We start from the raw sequence: 23,818 nt of genomic DNA, 5'->3' as shown, positions 1-23,818 counted from the left end.
CAGACTGGGCACTCCTCACCACAGACGCAAGCCTCTGTGGGTGGGGCGCAGTGACTGGCCAGCACTCCTTCCAAGGACACTGGTCTCCAGCCGAGGCAATCTTACCAATCAACGTCCTGGAACTCTGAGCCATTTACAAAAGCCCTTATTCTGGCTCAGGATATTCTTTAGGGCAGGTCAGTACAAGTAGAGTCCAACAACGCCTCAGTAGTGGCCTACTTCAATCACCAAGGAGGCACTCTAAATCGGTCAGCAATGGCAGAAGCATCTCGCATTCTCACATGGGCCGAATGACATCTCCCAGCTATCTTCGCAGTGTTCATTCTGAGGATTCTCAATTGGGAGGCGGATTTCCTCAGCCGTAACGATGTGCATGCAGGAGAGTGGTCTCTCAATCCAGAAGTCTTACAGCTCCTGGTAGACAAATGGGGTCTACCGGACGTGAACCTGATGGCCTCACGACACAACCATAAGCTTCCAGTGTACAGGGTCAGGACGAGGGACCCCGTTGCAGCCTTCGTGGACGCATTTTCTGTGAGGAGGACCTACCATTTGGCGTACCTCTTTCCTCCAGTCTCCCTTTAGCCTCTGGTTCTTCGGAAGTTCATGCGAGAGGGGGACATGGTCCTGTTGGTAGCTCCGGCTTGGCCCAGACACAAAAGGTACTCCGATCTTCAAAGTCTCTCCATAGACGTTCCTCTCCAACTCCCTCTACGACCAGACCTGTTGTCTCAGGGTCCTTGTCTACATCCGGACCTGGCCCGTCTGTCTATAACGGCTTGGCTCCTGAGACAACCCTCCTAAGGTCTAAAGGGTTTTCTAGCTCTGTGGTCCAGACCATGCTCAGAGCGAGTAAACCGGCCTCTGCCAGGATTTATCACTGTGTGTGGCATACATATTTCCAGTGGTGTGCTACTAGAAACTATGACCCTCAGATTTTTAGACTCCTTGCCTTTCTTCAAGCTGGATTGGATCTCGGACTCCGCCTAGCCTCTCTGAAAGTGCACATCTCTGCTCTGTCCATCTGGTTACAGTGCAGGATTGCTCCTCTACCGGATGTTCACACCTTCCTGCACGGTGTTCTGTAAATACAACCTCCCTTTGTCCCTCCTGTGGCTCCATGGGATTTGTCAGTGGTTCACCACGCACTTCAAGAACCTCCATTCTAACCCCTGGATTCAGTCGATGTCAAGTGGCTCACAGCAAAAACTGTTTCTTCTGGTAATAGCATCTGCCCGTAGAGTATCGGAATTAGGGGCGCTTTCCTGTCGCTCCACATCTCAAATATTTCATCCAGACAGGGCTGTTCTTTGAACGCGCTCTGGTTATCTCCCCAAGGTGGTCTCTCGTTCCCACCTTAATGAGGAAATTGTAGTTCCAGCCTTTCAATCGGCAGGTGAGTCCTCTTTGGATGTGGTCCGTGCTCTGAAGATCTATGTGGATCGTACTAGTTCCATCAGGAAATCGGGGCTCCCTCTTTGTCCTATATAATTTCACAAGAAAGGTTGGCCAGCTAACAAACAGACTCTGGCCTCGCATGACTATCTCACAGGCTTACATGCAGACTAGCCTTCCTGTGCCGGCTACAGTATCTGCTCATTCTATTCGCTCTGTGGGTCCCTCGTGGGCGGCCCGCCGTGGCGCGTCTGCTGAACAACTATGCAAGGCGGCCTCTTGGTCTTTTGTCCACACCTTTCTTAGGTTCTATGCCTTTGATACATTTGCCTCTCAGGATGCTTCCTTCAGGTGCCAGGCTCTCCTTTCAGCTCAGGAGCGTCCCCACCCTTGAACACCTGCTTTGGGATATTCCCATTGTCTCCCTGTGGAGCCCTATAGACCCTGAAGAAGAAAAGGAGAATTATGGTAAAACATACCCTTGTTAACTCTCTTTCTTCGAAGTCCATAGGGTTCACAGGGCACCCGCCCATCGCACCTGGCTTTTATGGGTTTCTTCTCTTGGTCACTTGTTTCCTTCTCTGTGTGAGAGTGAGATTCTTCAGTGTAGCAGTCTTCCTTGGGCTTGTTAACAAAACTGAGTTGCCTTCAGGCTGTGGGCGGGGTATAGGGGGAAGGACCGGAGCATCCTGGGATAGAAAAAAGTTTTTCTGTTGGTGTCTGGTCCTCCAAGTACCACGTACACCCCATTGTGTCTCCCTGTGGACCCAACTGGACTTCGAAGAAAGAGTTAACAAGGTTAAGTTTTACCATAACTCTCCTTTTTGCACTGCAATTCCAATGAGCTTCAAAAATTAGGTCCATTGTGTTTTATTATCAGGTTAAAGCTTAACTTAAATTCCACACCCATCTTGTCAAATTTGATGTTAATCTGAAAGAGAGTGAGTTGACCTTTTTTCTTATATTAAGGTTGTTTTGTCTCCACTCAGTCAGTGCCACGTCCCCATGTGTGTGGAATGCATGCGTAGCCAGGAAGGCCCCAGTCATTGGTTCAGATAGCAGCTCTTCTGGTGGCTCAGACAGTGAGGAGGAGGAAAAAGCAAATATTATCACTGAAACCATAAGCACTGGAGCTGGACATGAGACTATAAGACTCACCATGGACACCAAGAATGAGAAGGCCACGTTTAGTAGGTAAATGGAGAAATCGTAATATTTATAAAGTAATTGGCCTGCATTAAAAGATGAGAACATGATTTTTATTTTGAATGACTAAATCCAGGTCACCAGGTGTTTGAATAGCAAAAATCAGCTGGAAGTTGGTTGCGTCCAGCCTCTGAAGGCTTGATTATTTGCCTTCTCGCAGACATGTCGATAATAAAGATGGTATTCCATATTTCAAAGGCACTTTTTAACAGCAACTAATCAGAAAATACAGATTAACTTAATGCTGCAATGTGTTTATAAAGATACTGGAATTCAAATAATAGTGGTCAATGAGCAGTAACCCATAGCAACCAATCAAATATTTGCTTTACTCCTCTAATTTGCACTAGAATAAACAAGGTGATAATTTATTATGGATTATTTGCACTTTACTAACAACTAATTCTTACTATAGTATTTAAGTGATTTATAACAGTTTTATTAATGTAAAATTAGATTTTTTTATCTTTACTTTTTTTGTAGTAAACATATTCTTCATACATATTATTCATTATATTCTGTACAAACACTTGGACTTTCCATATTCATACCTTTCTATTTGTTTTAATGTTCTCTTGACTATATTTTCTCGTGTGTCATTCCCTGTCTCTTTTCCCATGTCCTCTCTCCTGCTGTGGGTACTGCTCAGAATCTTTACACCTGCAGGGTATGTACAGCATGTCAGGAAAGGATTCAAGTACTCCAAATGCCTAAAGGAGCAGGGAGAGTCTCATTCTGTTTCCAACTCTCATCAGAGTGCATGAATAATCCTCTGCAACTGAATTATTATTCATCTCATACATCAACTCATTACTCTTATATGCAGAAGTTTTAAAACATTATTATAATGCATAATTATTATGCAGAGAAAATTTCTATTATGTTGTTCACATCTTCATTCATGGGTATCATACTATAGTATGCCTAATATAAAACTTTTGAAAACTGTGCATATATTATTTTCATTTATCCGGGTTTTCTATGGTGCATTTGTTATAACTATAAGTGCAATGAATGTCTCAATTGTGATGTCTGGCAGTGGCAAAACATTTGCTACATTGCCATTAACAAAGTGTGCAGAAAAACACAACTGCATTATTCTGGCTGGCTTAATATCTCTACTGCATTGATGGGAGGAATACTGTAGACATGGCAGCAACCAATGACCCTCTAGTGCTTTTTCCTTTGGTGGTTTATGACTGTGTGGTGGAGATGTAAGACTGGACACATTATTCTAGGGAAGGTGTACTAATAGAGTTTCCAAAACTTTGACATTACAGTCCAGGTTTTAAGGATATCCATGCTTGAACACAGGTGACTTAATTAATACTTCACCCAATTTGATTTAACCATCTGGACTGTAATGGAAGAGACATCTGGATATCCTTAACACCTGGACTGTAATGGAAGAGTTTAGGCAACTCTGGACTATTAGGTGACTAGTGGGGAAGGATGGGAATGGAGTAATTATGTCATCATTTCATGCTTCTACATAAGACCAGATGGTTCAGCTTGAAGGCTGAAGGAACCTGAAATACAAAAGTAATTTATCTACTTATTTGTTTCAAAATTTCTATACCATTTTAAAGGAGTAGCTCCCCAAATATAAAATCAGACCATCCCATGGATGCCTTTTGTATCGTCTACAGTGCATTAAGTGTGATGATTCAGTTTTCTCTTGACTAGGTCAGGGTGATAACAAAAATATACTCCACCCTTCATTATTTTACCCCTCTAACCGACCTTTCGTTCACTCTGTTCCACCCTCATTGTTCTACTCCCTCTGCCCCTCACATTGTTCTCACTCTGCGCCATTCCCCCCTGTTGTCATCTTGCTCTGTCCCCCCCATTTTCATCCCCTCTCTGTTTTCTCGCATTGCTCCCCCACCCTGTTATCTGTCCACTACTCATCAGTTTTTTTTTCTTTGCCCAACTATCACATCATTCACTTGCTCTGTAGTTATCTTCATTATCATAATTTCGCTCTACTTCTCCTGCCCTCCTTTTATTTTTTTAGCGACACTTCTATACCTCATTACTTTTTTTATGCTCTACCATCCTTACTGATAGTTTTTTTCACTCATCTGCCACTACCTCTCGTTGTCTTTAGACTCTACCTCCCCTACATCTCGTTGTTTTTATGCTCTACGGCCCTACAGCTCATTGTCCTTTCCCTCTACCACCCCTACACCTCGTCGTCGTCCTTTTGCTCTACCACCCCTACACCTCGTCGTCGTCCTTTTGCTCTACCACCCCTACACCTCGTCGTCGTCCTTTTGCTCTACCACCCCTACACCTCGTCGTCGTCCTTTTGCTCTACCACCCCTACACCTCGTCGTCGTCCTTTTGCTCTACCATCCCTACACCTCGTCGTCCTTTTGCTCTACCACCCCTACACCTCGTTGTCCTTTTGCTCTACCACCCCTACACCTCGTCGTCGTCCTTTTGCTCTACCATCCCTACACCTCATCGTCCTTTTGCTCTACCACCCCTGCACCTCGTTGTCCTTTTGCTCTACCACCCCTACACCTCGTCATCAGTTTGCTCTACCACCCCTACACCTCATCGATCTTTTGCTCCACCATCCCTACACCTCATAGTCTTTTTGCTCTACCGCCCTTACTCCTGGTTGTTCTTTCTCTCTACCACTCCTACACCTTGTTTATTTTTTCGCTGTTACACCCCTTACTTTTTGTCCTTTTGCTGTACACACTCTTCTTGTACTCTACATGCTCCCTTCTGCTCCTTCTACTTTCACTCTATTCCCTCCTTTTTTTTGTCTCAAACCATTTTCCTATAGGTTGTTCTCTCTTCTCTTGGCTGGAGACTGGGTAACAAATAGCTATCTCTCCTTTCCATTATGTATTATAACTATAGTACAGGAATATTTTCCATCCCTACTTTCCAATTTCTAGGCATTTTGTGAACCATATCTCATGCCATGGACCTTTTTAGTTTTATTCCTTTGTCAGCTGAGCTGCTCTCTTCATGCCTTGATCATCCTCTTCTTTTGGCTTTGTTTATGTGTGGGTTCCTGAATTAGCTCACATGGCACCTACTTGAGAGCAGGTCTTTGCTTATCTACAGGTGGCACCTGGTATTTACCTACACCTATCTGTTTGGGGCAGGATTCTCCAGTCCTTAGTCTATGGATTTGGCTCTCCTTGCAGTGAGTTAGATAAGGAAGCAATTATGTATATGCCCTTCATTTATTTATTGGACTATGCATAGCATGGGTTGCTCATGTAAAATTGGTGTATGCAACACCTGTGGAGTACATCAGTCATCACCGTGGAAATACGAGGTTGTAGCTATGGCAGAGATGGCTAGGTTGCTATCCTAGGCTGAGATGGGATGCGTTTATCCCAGTTTTTGTAGACTATCTTGTTAATTTATGTTGGGAAAGCAGTGTAGGTTATAATTTTTTTGTTTTTTTATATGTCTCTCCCTTTTTCTTCTCATTTCTGCTCGCTCGCCGTTCTATTTCTAAGTCAGAGAGCAGAACATGAAAATTTCCTGAACACCCCACATCATAAATGCAGTTCTCTTCTGAGGGATATTATGAACTAATTCACTATTTATTTCTAAAAGTGCCTCCTTTATCTCAGGCATCATATCATGCAGCTCTGACACCTGCAGTTTACTTCAATAACAATTATTTTTCCATCATAAGAAAAATTGTTATTAAAGAGACTGTACTGTGCCTTCCCTCAGTAAACCACAAACCCTGCTTTTGGTAGGGATTTGTTTGAAGCATATGCTTGGCCATGAACTGCTGAAGGTCCCAGTCTATGTGGGGAATTCAATAAGCAGCGGTAACATTTTTGTTATCGAGCCTACAGAGTGGTAATTTAACTTAGTGCAGCTATGCGTGTTCCCGTCCAGGACCCATATTCAATTTGGGAGCGAAAAGTCCATGCCAGACTTTTCGCTCCACATCGGAGCTTTTCCTGGGATAAAGTATTGGGCGTGTGTCCGCTTTATCCCTGTATTCAATTTAAAATCATCGAAAACTGGACCCGGCAAATTGAGATCTACGAAAAAAAAAACGGGAATTTTTGGGAAATAATTGTAGGACCCCCCTAAAGATGTCTAGACATGGGGGATCACTATGGGTACCCCCGTTTTTGCCTGCAAAAGAAAGTCAGGTTTTTAAATAGCCGCGGCAGGTGTTTTTTCCCGACATTACAGAAGTGATGTCGAAGAGCATTTAGGTTATTTTTTTAGTTTTTTTAAGTGGTCCCATCAAATTTGGGGTACATGGAAATGGGTACTAGCATATTTTTAAGTCCCTAAAGTAATTTTTAAAAAATTCTGCAAAAATGCACATGCCGCTAATAGTCTATTCTAGAAAACACCTGCCGCATATTTGCAGAACACCCCTGAACCCATTTCCCTATTTTTAAACACTGATTCCACTTTTTTTTTCACCCCAAATTTTTTATTAATTTTTTTGGGGGGTCCCTATTTTTTTTTTTTTTTACTTTTTTTGACACCGTTTATTTTTAAATGATATTCCCAGGGGTGCAAGCTATTTTTTTAAGCCTGCACCCCTAAACCCCAATTCTGCACTTTTTTTCGCCATGTAAAACATGGTGAAAACTTATCCCCGTTTTTTTTCAAAGACTTTTCGAACCTGCGAAAAGTCTATGAAATTGAATACGGGGATGATTGAAATAGGCGATAAATTATCTTATAATTCCGACTTTTCGCTGCCTAATTGAATACCCCCCTAGAGCTCAAACCAATTGTAAAACGTGGGAAAGCGGTACTTTTCTATGATGTGGAGAAAAATGGGAAAATCAGCCTGTACCACAAAAAAGTGCAAACTAACATTGGATAACAGTTTAGCATTATACTAGAGGCCAAAAGCGAAGTACAGATGTGTCCACATACATCTTGCTTCCTTATGCGTTATACAGCTCTTCTAGTTCTCTATGCTATGGTGTGAGGGTTTACCTTCAAATGCATCTTATTAGCAAAGTGATGCGAATAGGATGCATAAGCAGCTTCTACTGATTAAAATTATATGCAGCATATCATTTTAATCAGCAGAAGCTGCCCACATCAATTAACACATCATTCTGCATTTTGCAGACTATCACCCAAACATGACATGTAATTATTGGCCAAATTAAGCTAATTAAAAACTTTCAAGTGCCTAATCAATCTTAGGGGTGTGAGGAGGATCTGCACCAAGTCCTGTCATTATTAACTTAAAATAGTGATTATCCCAAACTTTTCGTTATGTTGCGTGTAGCCACTTTAACCCCTGTAGACGGGTTAACACGGCTTATTAAATTCCCCCTATGTGTTTGTGAAATGTCACCATGAGCTATTTAACATTAGTTTTATCTTTGTTTTGTGTTTCCTATAATAGTGACTAGAAAAGTAGAGCATTGTAGTCAGAGATGTAGTGGAGATGTGGGTTCATCTAATAACAATTAGAAGACTTAGTTAAATGCTGAAAATAGAGTAAGATAAAGTTTGGGTACACACTAGGTGACCCCGCCAAAGCGACGCCCGATGATATGACGACGCGATATATCGAGCGGTCGGTGCACCCTGCATTATCTGGTGAACAACCGCCAGATATATCGTTCACCTGCACCATCCACCTTCCTGGCTTCGGCAGCTGAGTCACTCTGACCTGTTGTTGGCGCGCAGGAGTGCGCAATAGTGCATGCACACAAGACGATCCAGACGATATGTTGTTCCAGTTCGGCATATCGTCCAAGAAATGGTCTAGTGTGTACCTAGCATTATAAATTTTATATGGGGATGGATACAAATTAATGTTACCAACTTTGGAAATTGGAGAAGTTTTAAAATTTCATTCTGAAATTAATTTTTAAAAGCTACTATAATCTATTGGCTGTAATGTGAAACTATTTCTACTCATGCGGTCTATATATTTAAATATTGTGATTATTGGCTGCTAGACTGGCACCAGTCTGTATGTACAAACTATTAAGCAGTGGACAGCTGTCTTTTTACAAGAGAATATTGGGATTCTATATATGCAACTTATTGTACCTTATTCACATTTGAAGAGTCTAGCCCCTGAGATTCTCCCTCCTCCTGGCAGGTGTCTGAAGTGTTATGGATGTTTTCAGGGTGCTAGACTGCTTGCATTGCATGCCCCACGCTATGCACTGCTTTGCATGGAGGCCATGTTTTTATCAGGAGCAGCAGCTAAATTATATATAATATAAATACACCCACATTATCTGTTTTACTGCCATAGAGAACCTGAATGATTTCAACTGAGGGCTTAGTAAAAATAGATTGATCAGTGTCATGCATTTTCATTATCACTAAATCTTTGCATTTGGCATGCCTCATATGTGCGCTACTTCTTTCCATAAAGACTTGTAGAAGCATTTGTAGAGTTAATTTCATAAAGTTAAAGTTTACATTACTTTCCTAGACATTAGTTATCTTGCAGATTACGTTGTATTTTCTTCTACATACCATAGGGGACACAGGCTATCCATTGGGTATAGGCTGGATTAGAAGTCCGGGCACCAACTAGTTAATATTTTTCCTCTCAGCAGCCCAGGCTTCTCCTCCCCTATACCCCCCCTAGACAGGCCAGTTTGGTGCCCTGCAGAAGCTGCACCATTTTTAGGTGTGCTTTTAGGCGTCTGAGTTTGTACCTTAATTTTATTTACTTTGAGTGGGCGGCGCTATGTCCTATAGCACGCCCGCACTGCTGCTCCACCGGCCCCCTGATTCGGCGGCCGCAGCACTGTCGAATGGATCAGTGTCTTTGGCCGGTCTCCCGCTCACACCTGGGACCCGCAGTCGCAGCCAAACGCCGGAGGGAGCAGGTAGAAGCGGCTCCCTGCTTGCAGAGAGCCATCTGCATTGCAGCAGCTGTCACCGCTGGTTTGGGGTTCCGCCAGCGGTGCTGACAGCAGCGAGGCCACCTGACGCCTCCATTAGACCACCAGGGCAGCAGGCAATGGGGCGTTTCTATGTAAGTGCCATTGCTCTGCGGGATTTTGTTCAGCAGGGGGAGGTAGGCTCTCCCCATTAGCCTCTCCCCTACTCCCTTGGTGTGCTCCCTCACCGCAGAAGCCTGCCATATGGATTCTCCTCTTTTCTACCTTCCCACACTGAGACGCTGAACGGCCATTTTAGCCTGTGCTTGCTTCAGCTGGTCTCCGGAGAGCAGCAAAGGGCTCCTGTCTCCCTGTATATCTTCTCCTTTTCAGTCAGGTTATACTTAAGCTCCTTCCTACCTACTAGGATCTGGACTATTGATCAATTATTGCACATTTTTTCCTTGCTGTGAGTGTTTCTGTGTGCACGTTTATTGTTTAGGAGTACTTAGGTTTTCTCCCTTTCTCCTGTCCTCTGTTTCTGCTCTACCTTTCTTTTTTTTTAGAGCGTTTATCATTCTATTTTGTCTGTATTTTTCTATTCAGATAGCTTAGAGTGTTTCTATATTGTGGGGTTTAGTAACACCCTTCTGCAAGCTTATTGTGGTGCGGTCAAGAAAACATTAATTGCACTACCTCTTAGTTGCACTCTTGATTCTTAACATTTGGTGTGTGAGGACGGTCTTGGAATTCTATAACATGTCTTCCAAGTACAAAGCACCCACAAAGGTGGATGCTCTGGCATTGCATGCCTGCAAGACTTGTACCACTGTCCTTTTTCCTCAGGACCTGGATAATCTCTGTGTCCGTTGTTTTGCAAGCTGCACAGCAAGAGGATCCGGCAACTGCAACTTCCAGCCAGGAACCTGTTTGGGCTACTTCCTTCACACAGGTAATGCTGCAGTTGGTTAATAAACTTCCAGCCCCTGGGCTCGCTCCTCTTGCGAGTGTCCCTGCAGGGGCCCAGCTGCCCCCAGTTATGCCTTCTCTGGGCCCTATACAGCCATCTGCCATAGAACCGCCTTGGGTGCTGTCCTTCTCGCAGTCAGTACAGGGCTTAGCGCAAGTGTCAGAGTCTTTCTAATGAATGTTGGATAGGGACCGCACATCTAGGTGCTGACCCTCCAGCCGTGATAGTTCTACTCCCTTATGAGCTTATGATTCAGACTCTCTGAGGTTTCCTCAGTCCACGAGGACGATATGTCTAACACGTCCGATGTCGAAACCTCTTTTCTTCCGGAGGACTCTCTACCTCAGGTAGATGTAGCGGCCCTGATTAAGGTGGTTAAGGAGGTCCTCCACATCCAGAATTCAGAGCAGGCCCCTAAGACTAGTGCTCTGGTGTTTAGGTGTTATAAGAAGGCTTCTGCAGTTTACCCTGCTTCTGTGCAGCTGGAGGACCTTTCTAACGGAGGCATGGGCTCACTCTAATAGGAGCTTCCACGTTTCTAAGCACATTGCCTCTTTTTATCCCCTGCCTGCTGAGTATCGGGCTAAATAGGAGTCTCCTCCCTTGGTGGATGCTCATATTGCCGTTTTGTAAAGAACACTACCCTTCCTATTCCCTACATGGCATCTCTTAAGGATCCAACTAATAGGAAGCTTAAATCTTCCTTGAAGGGTATTTTTTAGCACACAGGTGCCATAGTGCGTCCAGCCCTTGCGTCAGCTTGGGTAGCTAAGGCCATTGGAGGTTGGGCAGATGTTCTTGAAAATTACCTCAGCTTGGCTACCCATAGGAGCGAGCTGCTGTCTCTTGTGGAACACATCAGAGAAGCAGCCTCTTATCTTGACGAGGCAGCGATTGACATGGGTGTCCTTACATCCAAGATTTTGGCGTCCTCTGTTTTGGCTATATGAATCCTTTGGCTTCATTCCTGTTGCACTGACTCGGACTCCAAGAAAGCCCTTGAAGCTCTCCCTTTTTCAGGGGTCACCCTCTTTGGGCCAGATTTGGATAAGATCGTGGTCACGTTGGCAGCATCCAAGATGGCCTTAATCCTTGCTGAGTCAGCCCCTATGTCAGGAGCGTCTAATTTGCTCCTTTCATCTGCAGGGAAAAGCCAAGGGCAGCCATTCACAAGGTTCCAGGGTTATTCATCCAAGGATTCCAAGCCTTGTACTAAAAAGCCCTAGTATACTGGCCACTTGATGGGGCAAGCCTCTACCAGGGGGGATCCCAGTGTGGGAGACAAATGTTCTTCTTTCTCCAAGCCCTGGTTGGAAACCTTGTTGGATGCCTGGGTAAGGGGGTTGTCCCCATGGCCTACGCACTAAACTTTCTGGATCATCCTCCAAACAAGTTTTTTTCCAGAGGCTTTCCGGCGAATCCAGGGAAAACAGAAGCTCTGCTGGAGTCCATCTGTTCCCTACTGGCCTCCACAGTTCTTGTTCTAGTTCCCCGGTCTCAGAGAAGCCAGGAGTTCTATGCCAACCTTTTCTTTGTTCAGAAGCCGAACGGTTCATTCCGACCATTTCTCAACCTGAAAACCCTCAACAAGTTCTTGCAGATCCCCAAATTTCGCATGGAAACTTTGCGGTCCATCATTCTCGCCCTGGAGCCTTGGGATTTCATGGCCTCCATGACAATCCAGGATGCCTATTTGCATGTTCCTATCTGGCTCAGTCACCAGCGCTTCCTCCGGTTTGCAGTCCGGGAGGACCATTTCCAATTTTGGGCATTGCCATTTGGGCTTTCCACGGCTCCACATGTCTTCACCAAGATCATGGCAGTCATGGTGGCTCAACTGCGGTGCAGGGATATCAGGATTCTTCATTAGCTGGATGACCTACTGATTCTCGCCCGATCACCGGAGGACCTCAAGGAACACATCCGTCTCATGATCGATATACTCCAGTCTCATGGATGGTTTATCAATTGGAATAAATCCTCCTTGACTCCGGCACGGAAGATGTGCCATCTGGGGGCCTTGTTGGATTCCAATGTGCAGCGGGTCTTCCTCCAGCAGAGAAGCGTTGGGACCTACAGGCCAGGATTTGCAAGTTCTTGCGTCATCGCCGGGTGTCAATACACTCTTCCATGCAGATCTTGGGCACTGTGGTCGCCACCTTCAACATGGTGTAATATTCTCAGTTTTACTCCCGGCCTCATCAAATAGAAGTTCTGTCCCAGTGGAACAGGTCTCATCAGCAGCTGAAGACTCGGGCGATCATGCTATCTGGAGAAGTTCGGTTCTCCCTCTTGTGGTGGTTCCAGAGTTTGTACTTGGATTAGGGTGCTGTGGGCCCTATAGCAACCGCACCCCCTGCACGCATGGTAGTTACGCCCCTTTTGGATTCAGGAATGGGTCTTCCTCACCACTGACACAAGTCTACTTGGGTGCGGTGACCTGTCAACAGACCTTTCAGGGTCGAGGGACGGGTCAGGAGAGACAGCTGCCGATCAACGTTCTGGAGCTTTATGCGGTCTTCAGGGCTCTTTGCCTAGCTCTGCAGCTTCTTCAGCATCATCCTGTCAAGGTACATTCTGACAACGCGACAGCCGTCTCCTACATCAACCATCAGGGTGGCACTCAGTCGAGGCTCCATGAAGGAGGTGAGTCGCATTTTCAGCTGGGCAAAGTGTCCTCTTCCAGTTTTCATTCCCGTTGTCCAGAATTGGGAAACGGACTTTCTCAGCCGCCAGGATGTTCACGCCAGCGAATGGGAACTTCACCCAGACATCTTTCAGCTCCTGGCTCTGTAATAGGGCCAGACATCGACTTGATGGCGTCTCAGCACAATCTAAAAGCCTTTCTGGTGGATGCCTTGTCTGTCCAGTGGTGGTTAAATCTCATATACGTCTTCCCCCTGATCTTGCTGATTCCACGGCCGTCTCTTCTATCTCAGGGCCTTTACTTCCATCCAGATCTAGCCTGTGATGGGGTGGCTCTTGAGAAATCAATCTTGAGAGCTAAGGGGTTACCCAGGTCAGTCATTTGTACTATGCTGAATGCCCGTAAGCCCTTTAAGAATTTATCACCGCGTTTGGCCGACTTGATGTTCTGATAGGAATTTTAACTCAAGAGTGTTTTGTCTCTCTCGGTTCCTCTCCTTTCTACAGACTGGATTTGGGCCTCCGCCTCTTTTCTTTTAAAGTGCATGTTTCAGCCCTTTCTGTCCTCTTCCAGAGACAGATTGCTTTGATGCCTGACATACAGACTTTCCTTCAAGGTGTTCTCCATGTACAGCCTCCATTTGTTCCTCCAATGGTTCCTTGGAACTTGTCTTTGGTGCTTCAGGCTCTTCAGTAGTCACCATTTGAGCCTTTGGACTCTGTGGACATTCGTTGGCTTATGTGGAAGACTGACCATTGGCTGCTGTTCCCAATTTCTGGTCTTTAACTCGGACCAGGCCGTTCTTCGAACTTGCTTAGTTACCTTACTAAGGTAGTTTCTCAGTTTCAAAACAACCAGGAAATCATGGTCCCTGCTTTTCATGGTCCCTGCTTTTCATGCACCTGATTGTTCACCGCAGGAGAACTCTTTGGACGTTGAGGCACTCCGGATCTGTGGACAGGACCTGGGATCTCCGTAAGACTGATTCCCTTTTTGTACTCTACGACTTTGACAAACAGGGCTGGCCAGCTACAAAACAGACTTTTGGCCAGATGGCTCTATTTGACTATCCGTCATGCTTATGCTGCGGCGGACCTTCCAGTCCCATCTGTTGTGACGGCTCATTCCACCAGATAGGTGGGTATTTCTTGAGCAGCTTTGTAGGGCAGCCATGTGGTCCTCCACCCATATTTTCCTCAGGTTCTAGTCCTTTGACACCTTCGGTACAGCATATGGGGCTTTTGGGCGAAGGGTTGGTTCTCATTGCAGCTCTGGATCGTCCCCTCCCTTAGGGAAATAGCTTTGGGATGTCCCATTGTATAGCCTGTGTCCCCTATGGGATTTAGAAGAGAAGGAGATTCATGCTCTTACTTGGTTAAATCGCTTTCTTCTAAATCAATAGGGGACACAGTGCGTCCACCCTGATTCACCTGGCTGGCAGGGTTTTTCCAGTTCCCCATTTATCATGTGTGTGTGTGTGTGTGTCTTCCTTCTGCTCGCTCCAGTCCTGGGCTTGCTAACTTAACTGGCCTCAAATATTAGGGAAAGGGAAAAAAGAGGGTATCTCAAGCACTAGGTATATGGTATATACAGAAATAATAATAATCTGTTCACAAATTTGTTATCTACTGTAACACTGTAGTACCAACCCTACCTGTGGGTATAAAATTTCTGAAAGTGGAGGTGTGCTCCCTTATGAGTAATTACATAGTAGATCCAATCGATCCAAGAAAAAAAAGAAGGAAAATTCTCTTTTTTTTGTCTTTGGGGGGGAGGGGCATGCTTCAATCGTTAATACATAACCTTTATTATCTTTAAAATATGTCATGGGTAAATAGAAACCAAACACAAAAAACACACAAACATAAACTACAATAAATACAAGTATAAAATACTCTGTGTATGGATTTTCCATGATAAATGGTATTACGTCAATACCTCTTCATAACTATATATGTATGTAGAGCACTTGTTTACCAATATTTGCAGGTGAAAATGTAGGGTAAATAGTATTCGGTACATGTAAAAGAAAATAGTTTCACAATATCTTTAGAAGCAGTCGCTTAACTGGCCTGCTGGGGGCGGGGTATAGGGGAGGAGAAGCCTGGGCTGCTGGGAGGAAAAGCTTAACTAGTTTGTGCCCGGACTCCTACTCCAGCCTATAGCCTGTGTCCCCTATGGATTTCGAAGAAAAGGATTTAACCAGGTAGGAACATAAATCTCCTTTTTTTTTTAAATTAATCTCTAGTATCCTAATTTGTGTAGCCTACACTTTTTGTGCCCACTTTTAATAATCATTGTGGGGAAATCAAGTACAGATGGAATCTGGGCCTATATATGTAATGCACAGGAGTCCCTTCCGACTCGGTCTACTTTTTTTAAATCTGTTTTCCTTTGTGTATTATTAACTATATTTACTATTGCATGGATATGAGATGTTACACTTATCAAGCACACATGCAGGAATTTGTATTTTGCACAGAAATAAAGTTTGTATATAATAATTATTATATGTACACAAAATTGTTTTGGTATGCATTTAGATATGTGTATTTAGGTGGAATAGTTAAATAGAAGCAACACAAGAGTTTAATATCTGTGAATTCTCCTTCCACAGTAATCCTGATGGTCTAGTAATTGATCAGTTGAACATTGCTGATAACAAATGTACAAAGGAAAACCATTCCTGCAACATCAGTACTGAAGATGCATCACAAGACCAGAGTTCAGTTACAACATGTACCACAAGCACACAAGGCTCTTGTAGAGATAAAAAGTGAGTATAGGATCCATAGGTAAATGGCCCCAGTAGTGTGAATTACCAGGGGTACCATGGCTGTATCACCCAGATTGAGTGGGGGACGCAGGATGTTTGAGGAGGCCCCGGCAATGCTGCCCATCTGATCCCTATGCCCTTGCTCTGTTCTAAGCATATTGACACGTGCACTTTGATGCTTCCATGAACTGAAAGCCTACATGAGGCTTCATTGCACATGTGCCGGCACCTTCAGAAGGACAAAGTAAGGAGAATGAAGTGGCATCGCTATCCCCACCCAAAAAATGTTGCTGTGTGAACTGGTGCTAGAATATTATGCCTCTGATCAATATTGTATTATTTATTTAATGTACTTAACATATGCATTGGCTTACAATCTAAGAGACAAGTTAATTTGTGTAAATCGCATTCTTTACTGAAGATTCCTAGTGAAGAATACCACTGTCTTAGGGGCATATTATGAGAGGAGGTAGCCCGTATGCAGTCTCCATTCGGGCCCCCTCCTCTCTAGCTGGCGGCACAAGTGAGTAGACTCTGGTGCTGTGCCAGCATATGCATCTTTATAATGGGTGCAAGGTGTGCGGTGCACATGGGCCCCTGGGTCCAGGGGGGCCCACACCGCACACCCTGCACCCATAGGTAATTATACTTAGCTCTCCGCTGATTCCCGAAGTGTTGCTCCACAGCACTGGACCGGCGGTGCAGAGCAGCAAACTTTCACTAGGAAAATGGCGGCAGCCATTTTCCCAGTGATCTGCGTATGCGCAGAAAAGATGTCCCCAGGAAAGTAGGCGCAGGCACCATTTTCCCGGAGACCCACGCATGCGCTGTCGATTCTGGCAGTTTCTTATTTTTTTTTTAGCTAGGTTTTTGCAGTTTTGCTGCATTTTAATAATGAATGTGTTGGTTGCAAGTAAAATAAATAGTTAGACATAGGCACACATGGGACAACCAAGCACACATGCCACTGTTGCCTACCATCATGCACCTTAGTATAGTTGCTGCTGTTTACATTGCTGCTTTCTTTTTATGAATGCAAATTGCGATTTGTTATGAATTGGAGACAAACTCTGCATCGGGCCACTGTGTTTTGCCTGTTTCACACACTATTGTTATTTGGCACTGTCCTCTTTTATAATATGCAGCAGACCACTATATTGTATGTTTTACTACTCTTATTGTGGGCATCACTGGGTCCATAGCAAAATGTTGGAAAGGGCGTAAAACAATGTTTCACTAAGTGCTCTGATTAGAAGAGGCCTCTTCTACTTGTTTGAGAGCAAAACAGGGGCCTCAGAGTGATGGGCCCAGTAGCAGCGCCCCGCACCACCTGTAGTGCTGGCCTTCATTGTGGGATATTTGGTGTTTTGCTGTGTATAGGTGCAGTCATCTATCTTGCAGTGTTCTTGTAGCGAGTTGGTCTCTAGTGTGCACTCATATAAGCTCCATGCTGTGCTCATATGCAGCAAGTTGCTCTCTATAATGTGCTTATATTTCTTTCCCAAATAAATGTACTGCAAGTTTTATGTATTACTATTTACGAGTTTATCACTAAGTATGTGCTTTCAGCTATAGTTTATTTTTTGTGTAACATTGTTTTGTTTTACAGTCATGGGGAGCTTGCCTTAAATACTGAAACCACATTAAACGGGCCAGCATGACACAACTACATCTCCAAACTACATTTGGTGTGAGGCAGTCCTCTCTCTGCCATGGACCTTACTGCAGGCGTAGACACCTCTAATTTGTTTGGGGAACCTTATGCCAATAAAGAGAGTACTTACAGGAAAAGACTAGTGGAAGATGCAGCAGCCTGATTAGTCTGACTAAGATGACAACTTGGAAATCTAGCACTGGGGACATGTGTAAGACCAGTCCCAAGTAAATACTTTGAAAGGAATACTGCCTCATGCTTATACAGCTTCTTCCATAATCTTCTGTCATCATACCTATCTCTCTGCAGCGGAAAGATGTACAGGACAGCTGGAAAATGAGCATAGACACTGGCGACTTCCTGTCTGCAATTTCTTCAAAGCTACGTATAATTTTTAGCAATAATCCTCGAAATTTTGTTGCAGATGCTCTTACATGCTTCTACCTGCTTGCAGATGTGAACTCTTCCCAGCAGTCCTTTAAACCGCAAGCAGGTCCAGGGTGTGGCAGGAACACTGTACATATTCTGGTACAGACGGGTGACAGTCTTGTTGTGTCCATGCACTTTACCTAATTATCCTTTTCAAGCACCTTTGATAAAGAAAAAGGACAGCATTTTAGTTCAGTATGTAAAAGAACCTAATTTCATGAATAATGACCTCTGTTTGGTAGGCTGTGTGCTCATCAGGTAAGATTTCAGTCCATTCTAAGCAAGATCCGTAATAACCTTACCAGGTATTCCGCAGTCAGCCATTACCTTCTCCCAGAGTAATACATCTTGCACTACTCTCACCCTAGTGCACCTGCAGTATCTTAACTTCTCTGTCTCATGTTACGGTGTGGAATAGAAACATCCAGTGTACATTATAAAGGGGAATGACAGGTAAATGCAGCACAATGAAGAAACTATAGAGCAGCTTATACACAAGACCATATTGATTTCTGACGATGTGTCACTCAGTCAGATATAAAAGCTACATTTCCTGTTTGCCCTGAAGTAAGAGACCAGATGCTGGGAAGTCCCTTTCTCATTACATGGCCCTAAGGAGTGCAGGGATTTGTGCTGACTTTGCTATCTGCAGGATGTTCTTCACCTCTGACCCATGTAGTTATTCCATGTTACTTCAGCTTTCTGTGTAGTGTTTGTCATATACTTCCTTTACCTTGGATACTGTGACACACACAGGCCATAAATAGAGTAACTTATAATGTGTTATGCAACACATACAGGGGGCATTCTTAAAAACAATGTCTAATAAAATATTATTTACAACTGAATTTTTTTTTTACGGAAGTCTAATATAGTATTAAAATACAACATTCTTGGCATATTTATTTTTGCTGAAGAAATGATGTGACCTGATTTACATATCTTATTTTGTAGTGTATAGTGTTTTATTTGGGCGGGGGGGGGGGGGGGGGCTCCTCATTTTTGTTTTTAGATATTTGGGCAGTTGGCTTTGGAAGCACAATTTTTGTTTTACATTTTGGTGTAAATAGTGTTCAATGGTTATTAAACTATGCATTTTAACAAAATGAAAAAAGTGCATTATTATTTTTAAGAATGCCACCCTTACACCATATGCTGTCCTAGGGCCCGGTTCAGAGATGGACACTTAAGCACATGCGCCGCGCTAAAATATGCTAATTCTGCAGGAGCCGCCTTGTGTAAAAAGTCGCCCACTGCAGGCTTCTGTGATTGAAGACACAACATCGGATCAACTATGTGAACATTGGACATCTGAGTAACCCTGAATTTACGCTACTGCGGCCAGTGAAGTTGCTTTCAACCCAGAAAACGGGGCCGACTCCCCCATTTTCTGCAACACTGACATCCCACTGGCATTTGGGGGAGGCGAAAGGCAATCATGCTGCGGCATTTACTGCAAGCAACATCACAGCCACAGATCTGCACATGCACAGTGCGGTTTCTGCGTGTGCGCAAATCCAAAAACATCAGGTTTACGTACATCTCTGAATCAGCCCCTTCGCTGTGCTGTATCATGTGGTAGAGTGGTTGGATTTTGTGTTGCAGATGCTTTTTATTGTTTCTTCTCATTATAAATAGACATCTTGTTTTTACTTGGATTTGTTTTTTCTTCTAAATACAGCTGTATCATTTGTTATTTCTCTTTGATCAGTGATTTGCATTAGAAGCATATAAAATCCACATTCAGCTGGAGTAAAACTATACATATATTTCGAGGTTTTGTAAAAGGATGGTATGAGGGCACAAACCCGACTATTGTAAGTCTTCTCTATGTAATTGCAGATACTGTCAGAAACTGCTCATTACATAGGCTGGCTGTAACAAATATTGTACTCTCATCCTTTGCAAATATATGTGCCATGAACATGTTACATAATAGGTGAGAATTGCATTGTTTGTTTGTCCTTGTGCACCTTTATGGCTAAAAATGATTTCTAATACAAGCCAATATTAAAATAGAATGTCAGCCAAGAGCACTACTAAGTACATAGACCAAACAGAACCGTAAAACACTTAGTTCAGGGCTAACCTGACAACTCACTTGTCAGCTTTGTTTAAAGTAAAGTATCACCCCCCCCCAGCACTAGCTGGAGTGTGAATTGTTTTTTATTGTGAGTATTTGCCAGACTCGCCAATCACATTGCAGTTGTACATCTGGCCTAGAGAGAAGACCAGTTGATGATTTACTGTTTCATTCAAAATACGCACCACCCTTGTGTCTCCAGACATGTACCAGTAGTGTTAAGCTTTTTAGTGGTGGTGATTATTTTTTTCGTATTCTGGGCCTGATTCAGAGTTGTATGTAAACTTGATGGTGTGTGTACTACTCTGATGTTAGAAGATCGGCACATGCACAGGAATGGCACAGACTGGGGAAGGGAGTGGGCACAGGATGCGGCCTGTGTTTCGGAAAACTGGGAGTGCTGAGGACGGGGTCTGCGCATCCTGTTCTTGGCTACGGAGCTACAAGGGTCAATCTGAGTCAGGGTAACTTAGATTCCCGATGGTCTTGCAGAAAATGTGATGCTCAGCACTCGGATCTGCAATGCGGTCAGGAGGCATCTGTTTAACCAGACTCCTTTTGCAGCATAAGCATATTAGTTGTACGGTATCGCACAGCCGCTTTCCTACGGCCTTGCAATACCGTACAACTCTGAATAAGGCCCTCTTTTCCTTATTGATCGATTTTGACCTGGTTATTCATATTGCATTTTATGTAGCGGAAGAAGGTATATAGGGCAACAATTCTAACATGGTGTTTTTTATGTTTTAGAGAAGCAAATCTTGGGTCTGATGCAGATTGGCCACAAAATTAATATTTTATGATTTAAACGGTCACATGCAAAACATCCATATGCAGTGCTGAAGGTGCTTTCTGATCGGCAACAGTAGCATGACTTTGTTACCTCTGGGTTGTAAGCATTTTATTTTATTCACAACAAATCCATTCACTATTAGGCATAATTTAAGCTACAAAGACCTCTCAAATACAGCAGAAACAACTCTGAACCTTGATTAGGCTAAACATAAATTTTATTAAACACAACGCTCACGAAAGCATAATATGTGCCCAAGCGACCAGGGCAGGCCCGCATTGGGGCGCCAGCAACCAGCTGTAGAAAATCCCCGCCCCCCACCCACCTGCTGCCTTTATTATTTTATGCTCAGGGGGAGCGGAGGGAGAGCATGGGATGGCGCTGGGTGCAGAGACACCCAAATCCGGCCCTGCGAGTGACAGAAAAAGCACCAATCAGGTCAGCGGACCATTTTGCAAATAACCAATCAAAAAAAATTGCTGGTGTTATACTCAGTCTGCATCAGCCCCCCCCCCCTCTCCCTCTTGTGTTATGTGGAGATATCACAAGGTACATATGGGATATGATGAAGAGTTGGAAGTGAAGTAGGCATACATTTTGTATTCACCCATATGCAGAGTTGTATGCACCTCCCTCTGTAGCATGTGCACTTGGTTTGCTATATATCGGTCAGTAACAGCACCTGTCTTATACTAGGTACAATAGTACAAAAAGGTATATTTTGCTTACACACAAGTCTGCATAGCCTTCATTTGCGTGAGCATGTCCTCACTGAACTGTGCCTACATAACAGTGCCCCGTCACACACATGTTTGCTAATGGGTGTACATTCATCTCTGTATCGGCGCCCTCATGAGCAAAGCAAAAAGATTGGCCTGTGTCATACTGTCTGTATCTAACCAAACAAACACCAAAATCCTCTTATTCTGAAAGAAGACCCCTGTTGTATACATTCTAATGTTTCCCTCTTTGCCTTTCTTGCAGCACTGTATGGTGTTCTCAAGTCTACTGGTCTTCCACATATTTGTCTGTACGGTACATAGGCAAAGCCTCTAGCACGGCTGATTGTTAATACACCATAGGCCAGTAAAGTAGAAAATGCATAATCCCTGGGAAAATATCACAATTGTAATTTTGTGTTTTCTGGAGCCGCCTCAAGGGATTTGGTGTGGTCATTCCTAAACACACAAAAAAAAGTGTTTGTTTTCCTCCTTTGTTACCATTTTCTTCCTTATTGGCAGCTACTGTATGTACTATGCTGTATGGCTTCAGTCACTATAATTTGGGGTAAAGGAATTATAAACTAGGTAAAAAAACATATCTATTTTGAAAGCACTTCCAAATTGAAGGATGTTATTTACCAATTTTTAAAGCATTATTGTGGTTTTAGTTGGGATGGCAGAGCCATTCTATCATTGACCTACATGACAAATGTCATGTCCCCAGTTTTCTTTATTCTGTACATATGACAATACATGTATTTGATTATATTGCTGCCAAAATAAATCCTATTTATCCTTTGTAAGGGAATTCTGAATAAAGGAAGAAAAAAAATCCTTGTATACAAATGATGATTGCTATTTCTTGTCTGTTGCAGTCACATTTTTTGTAATTAGCCATCTCGATTTTGAGTGTGAAGGAATTTACCAGAATATTTGTTCTGTTAGATTTCTATGATTCATATATACGTTATGCATACTATCAGTGGATACTACCGATACAGAAATGCTCATTATCACTTGCCAGTAATGTTTCCTATTTGTACATTGATTGGCTGGGTACACACTTGACGGTCGTTTCAATGTCACTAATCACAGAACACACAATATCGAACGTACACACTATGCAATCTTCTGAACAATGACACAATATATGTCATGTCGGGGCATTGTATCCAATTAATCGTTTCTCCTGTACTCTGTGCTGTTGTGCGTACACACTACACATCAGAAGAGACAATTCGATGAACGACGTGTGTAAATGACGGATGATCGCGCAGATTGGTTGAATGTACCAAGATTGCTCAATAGATCGTATAGTGTGTACCCAGCTTTACTGTTATAAGGGAAATGTCATGTAATTGTAGACATAGGAGGGAATCCAATTAGTCGTAGGTTTTACCTCGCGGCTAATAACCCGCGCCAGGAGATTCAACCAGCGAGGTTAACCCCACGCATTAAACTACTGAGGTGATTTTACCTTGTGTCTTCAGGAGCTGCGAGGTAAACTCAGCACTTGTTTTACATTTGCAAATACTTTATCAAAATCTCATGCAGGAGGAATGTGCTGTGATCAAACAGGTGTCAAGATACCTTTTTGCTTTTTTTTTTTCCTGAAAACAAAAACTGTATATTGTGTGCAAGACTGCCTTACTTCTACACGACCACATCAAAGTCATCATAGTAGGAAATGTCTCATTTTTACTAATGTTTTGGACAACTTGTACTTGTACTTTTTTTTTATTATATTTCCTAATTATAAAATGGTTTTGTATGTAGTGCAAAACACACTTGAGATAAATGTTAAATGCGTAATGTGAATAGTAATGCATAATTTGAATTGTTCTGCAAATGCTATGTACAAAAAGGGGGAGGCACAAGATACCTAAACATGGTTTCAGGTGATGCAACTACTGTTAACTGTTCTACAATGCCAACCTAGTTGTGTGTGTATAGATATGTATATGTACACACACACACACACGTGTCCTTATACATCTTTGCTGTAGTCGCACTAAAAAGCCCCCATCGTCGTGACAGCTCCATTAAGATTCTGTTAGCATTGGGTATCTATTTTTTCCGAAAATGTGTGCTTAAGATGAAATGCGACCGACTGGCATCGATGTTCCGTGATCCGTCGCAAGATCAGGGAAATACACCATGTTGGGTTGCAGGATCGCAACATTGCGGCAAACCGTCGCAGATGTATGGGGGCCTTAAGATGCATTTTAGGGAAAAAGACACCCAACGCTAACAGAGTAGCACGGGAACCTCACGCCAGGGAAGTTGCGCTGAATGGCGTATTGAGGCTAGATGTAT

The 23,818-nt window shown here is 43.4% G+C and overlaps 1 protein-coding gene across 8 annotated transcripts in view; it reads left to right on the top strand.

Annotated features, from left to right (window-relative positions):
• PPP6R2 (protein phosphatase 6 regulatory subunit 2) overlaps positions 1-23,818 on the top strand; it is a 122,549-nt gene that overhangs the window by 86,083 nt on the left and 12,648 nt on the right. For 3 of the 8 annotated variants that reach the window (XR_015869820.1, XR_015869819.1, XR_015869818.1), the window contains 3 exons: positions 2,385-2,589; positions 3,251-3,268; positions 15,663-15,821. Coding sequence is in view for 4 of the 8 variants with exons in the window: in XM_088447364.1 (XP_088303490.1) it covers positions 2,385-2,589; positions 3,251-3,268; positions 15,663-15,821; positions 17,431-17,482 (434 nt within the window). In the remaining 4 variants the exon portion in view is untranslated. Of the gene's footprint in view, positions 1-2,384; positions 2,590-3,250; positions 3,269-15,662; positions 15,822-17,430; positions 18,753-23,818 lie in introns of those variants that run through there. The other 5 variants (XM_088447364.1, XM_088447352.1, XM_088447382.1 and 2 more) reach the window with 3 other exon arrangements.

Source organism: Taudactylus pleione, unplaced genomic scaffold (assembly GCF_031769625.1).
Source record: "Taudactylus pleione unplaced genomic scaffold, aTauple2 ptg000019l, whole genome shotgun sequence".
Classification (NCBI taxonomy): Eukaryota; Metazoa; Chordata; class Amphibia; order Anura; family Myobatrachidae; genus Taudactylus; species Taudactylus pleione.
The sequence above is the reverse complement of the archived record's forward strand: the minus strand, read 5'-3'. Positions and strand labels throughout refer to the sequence as shown.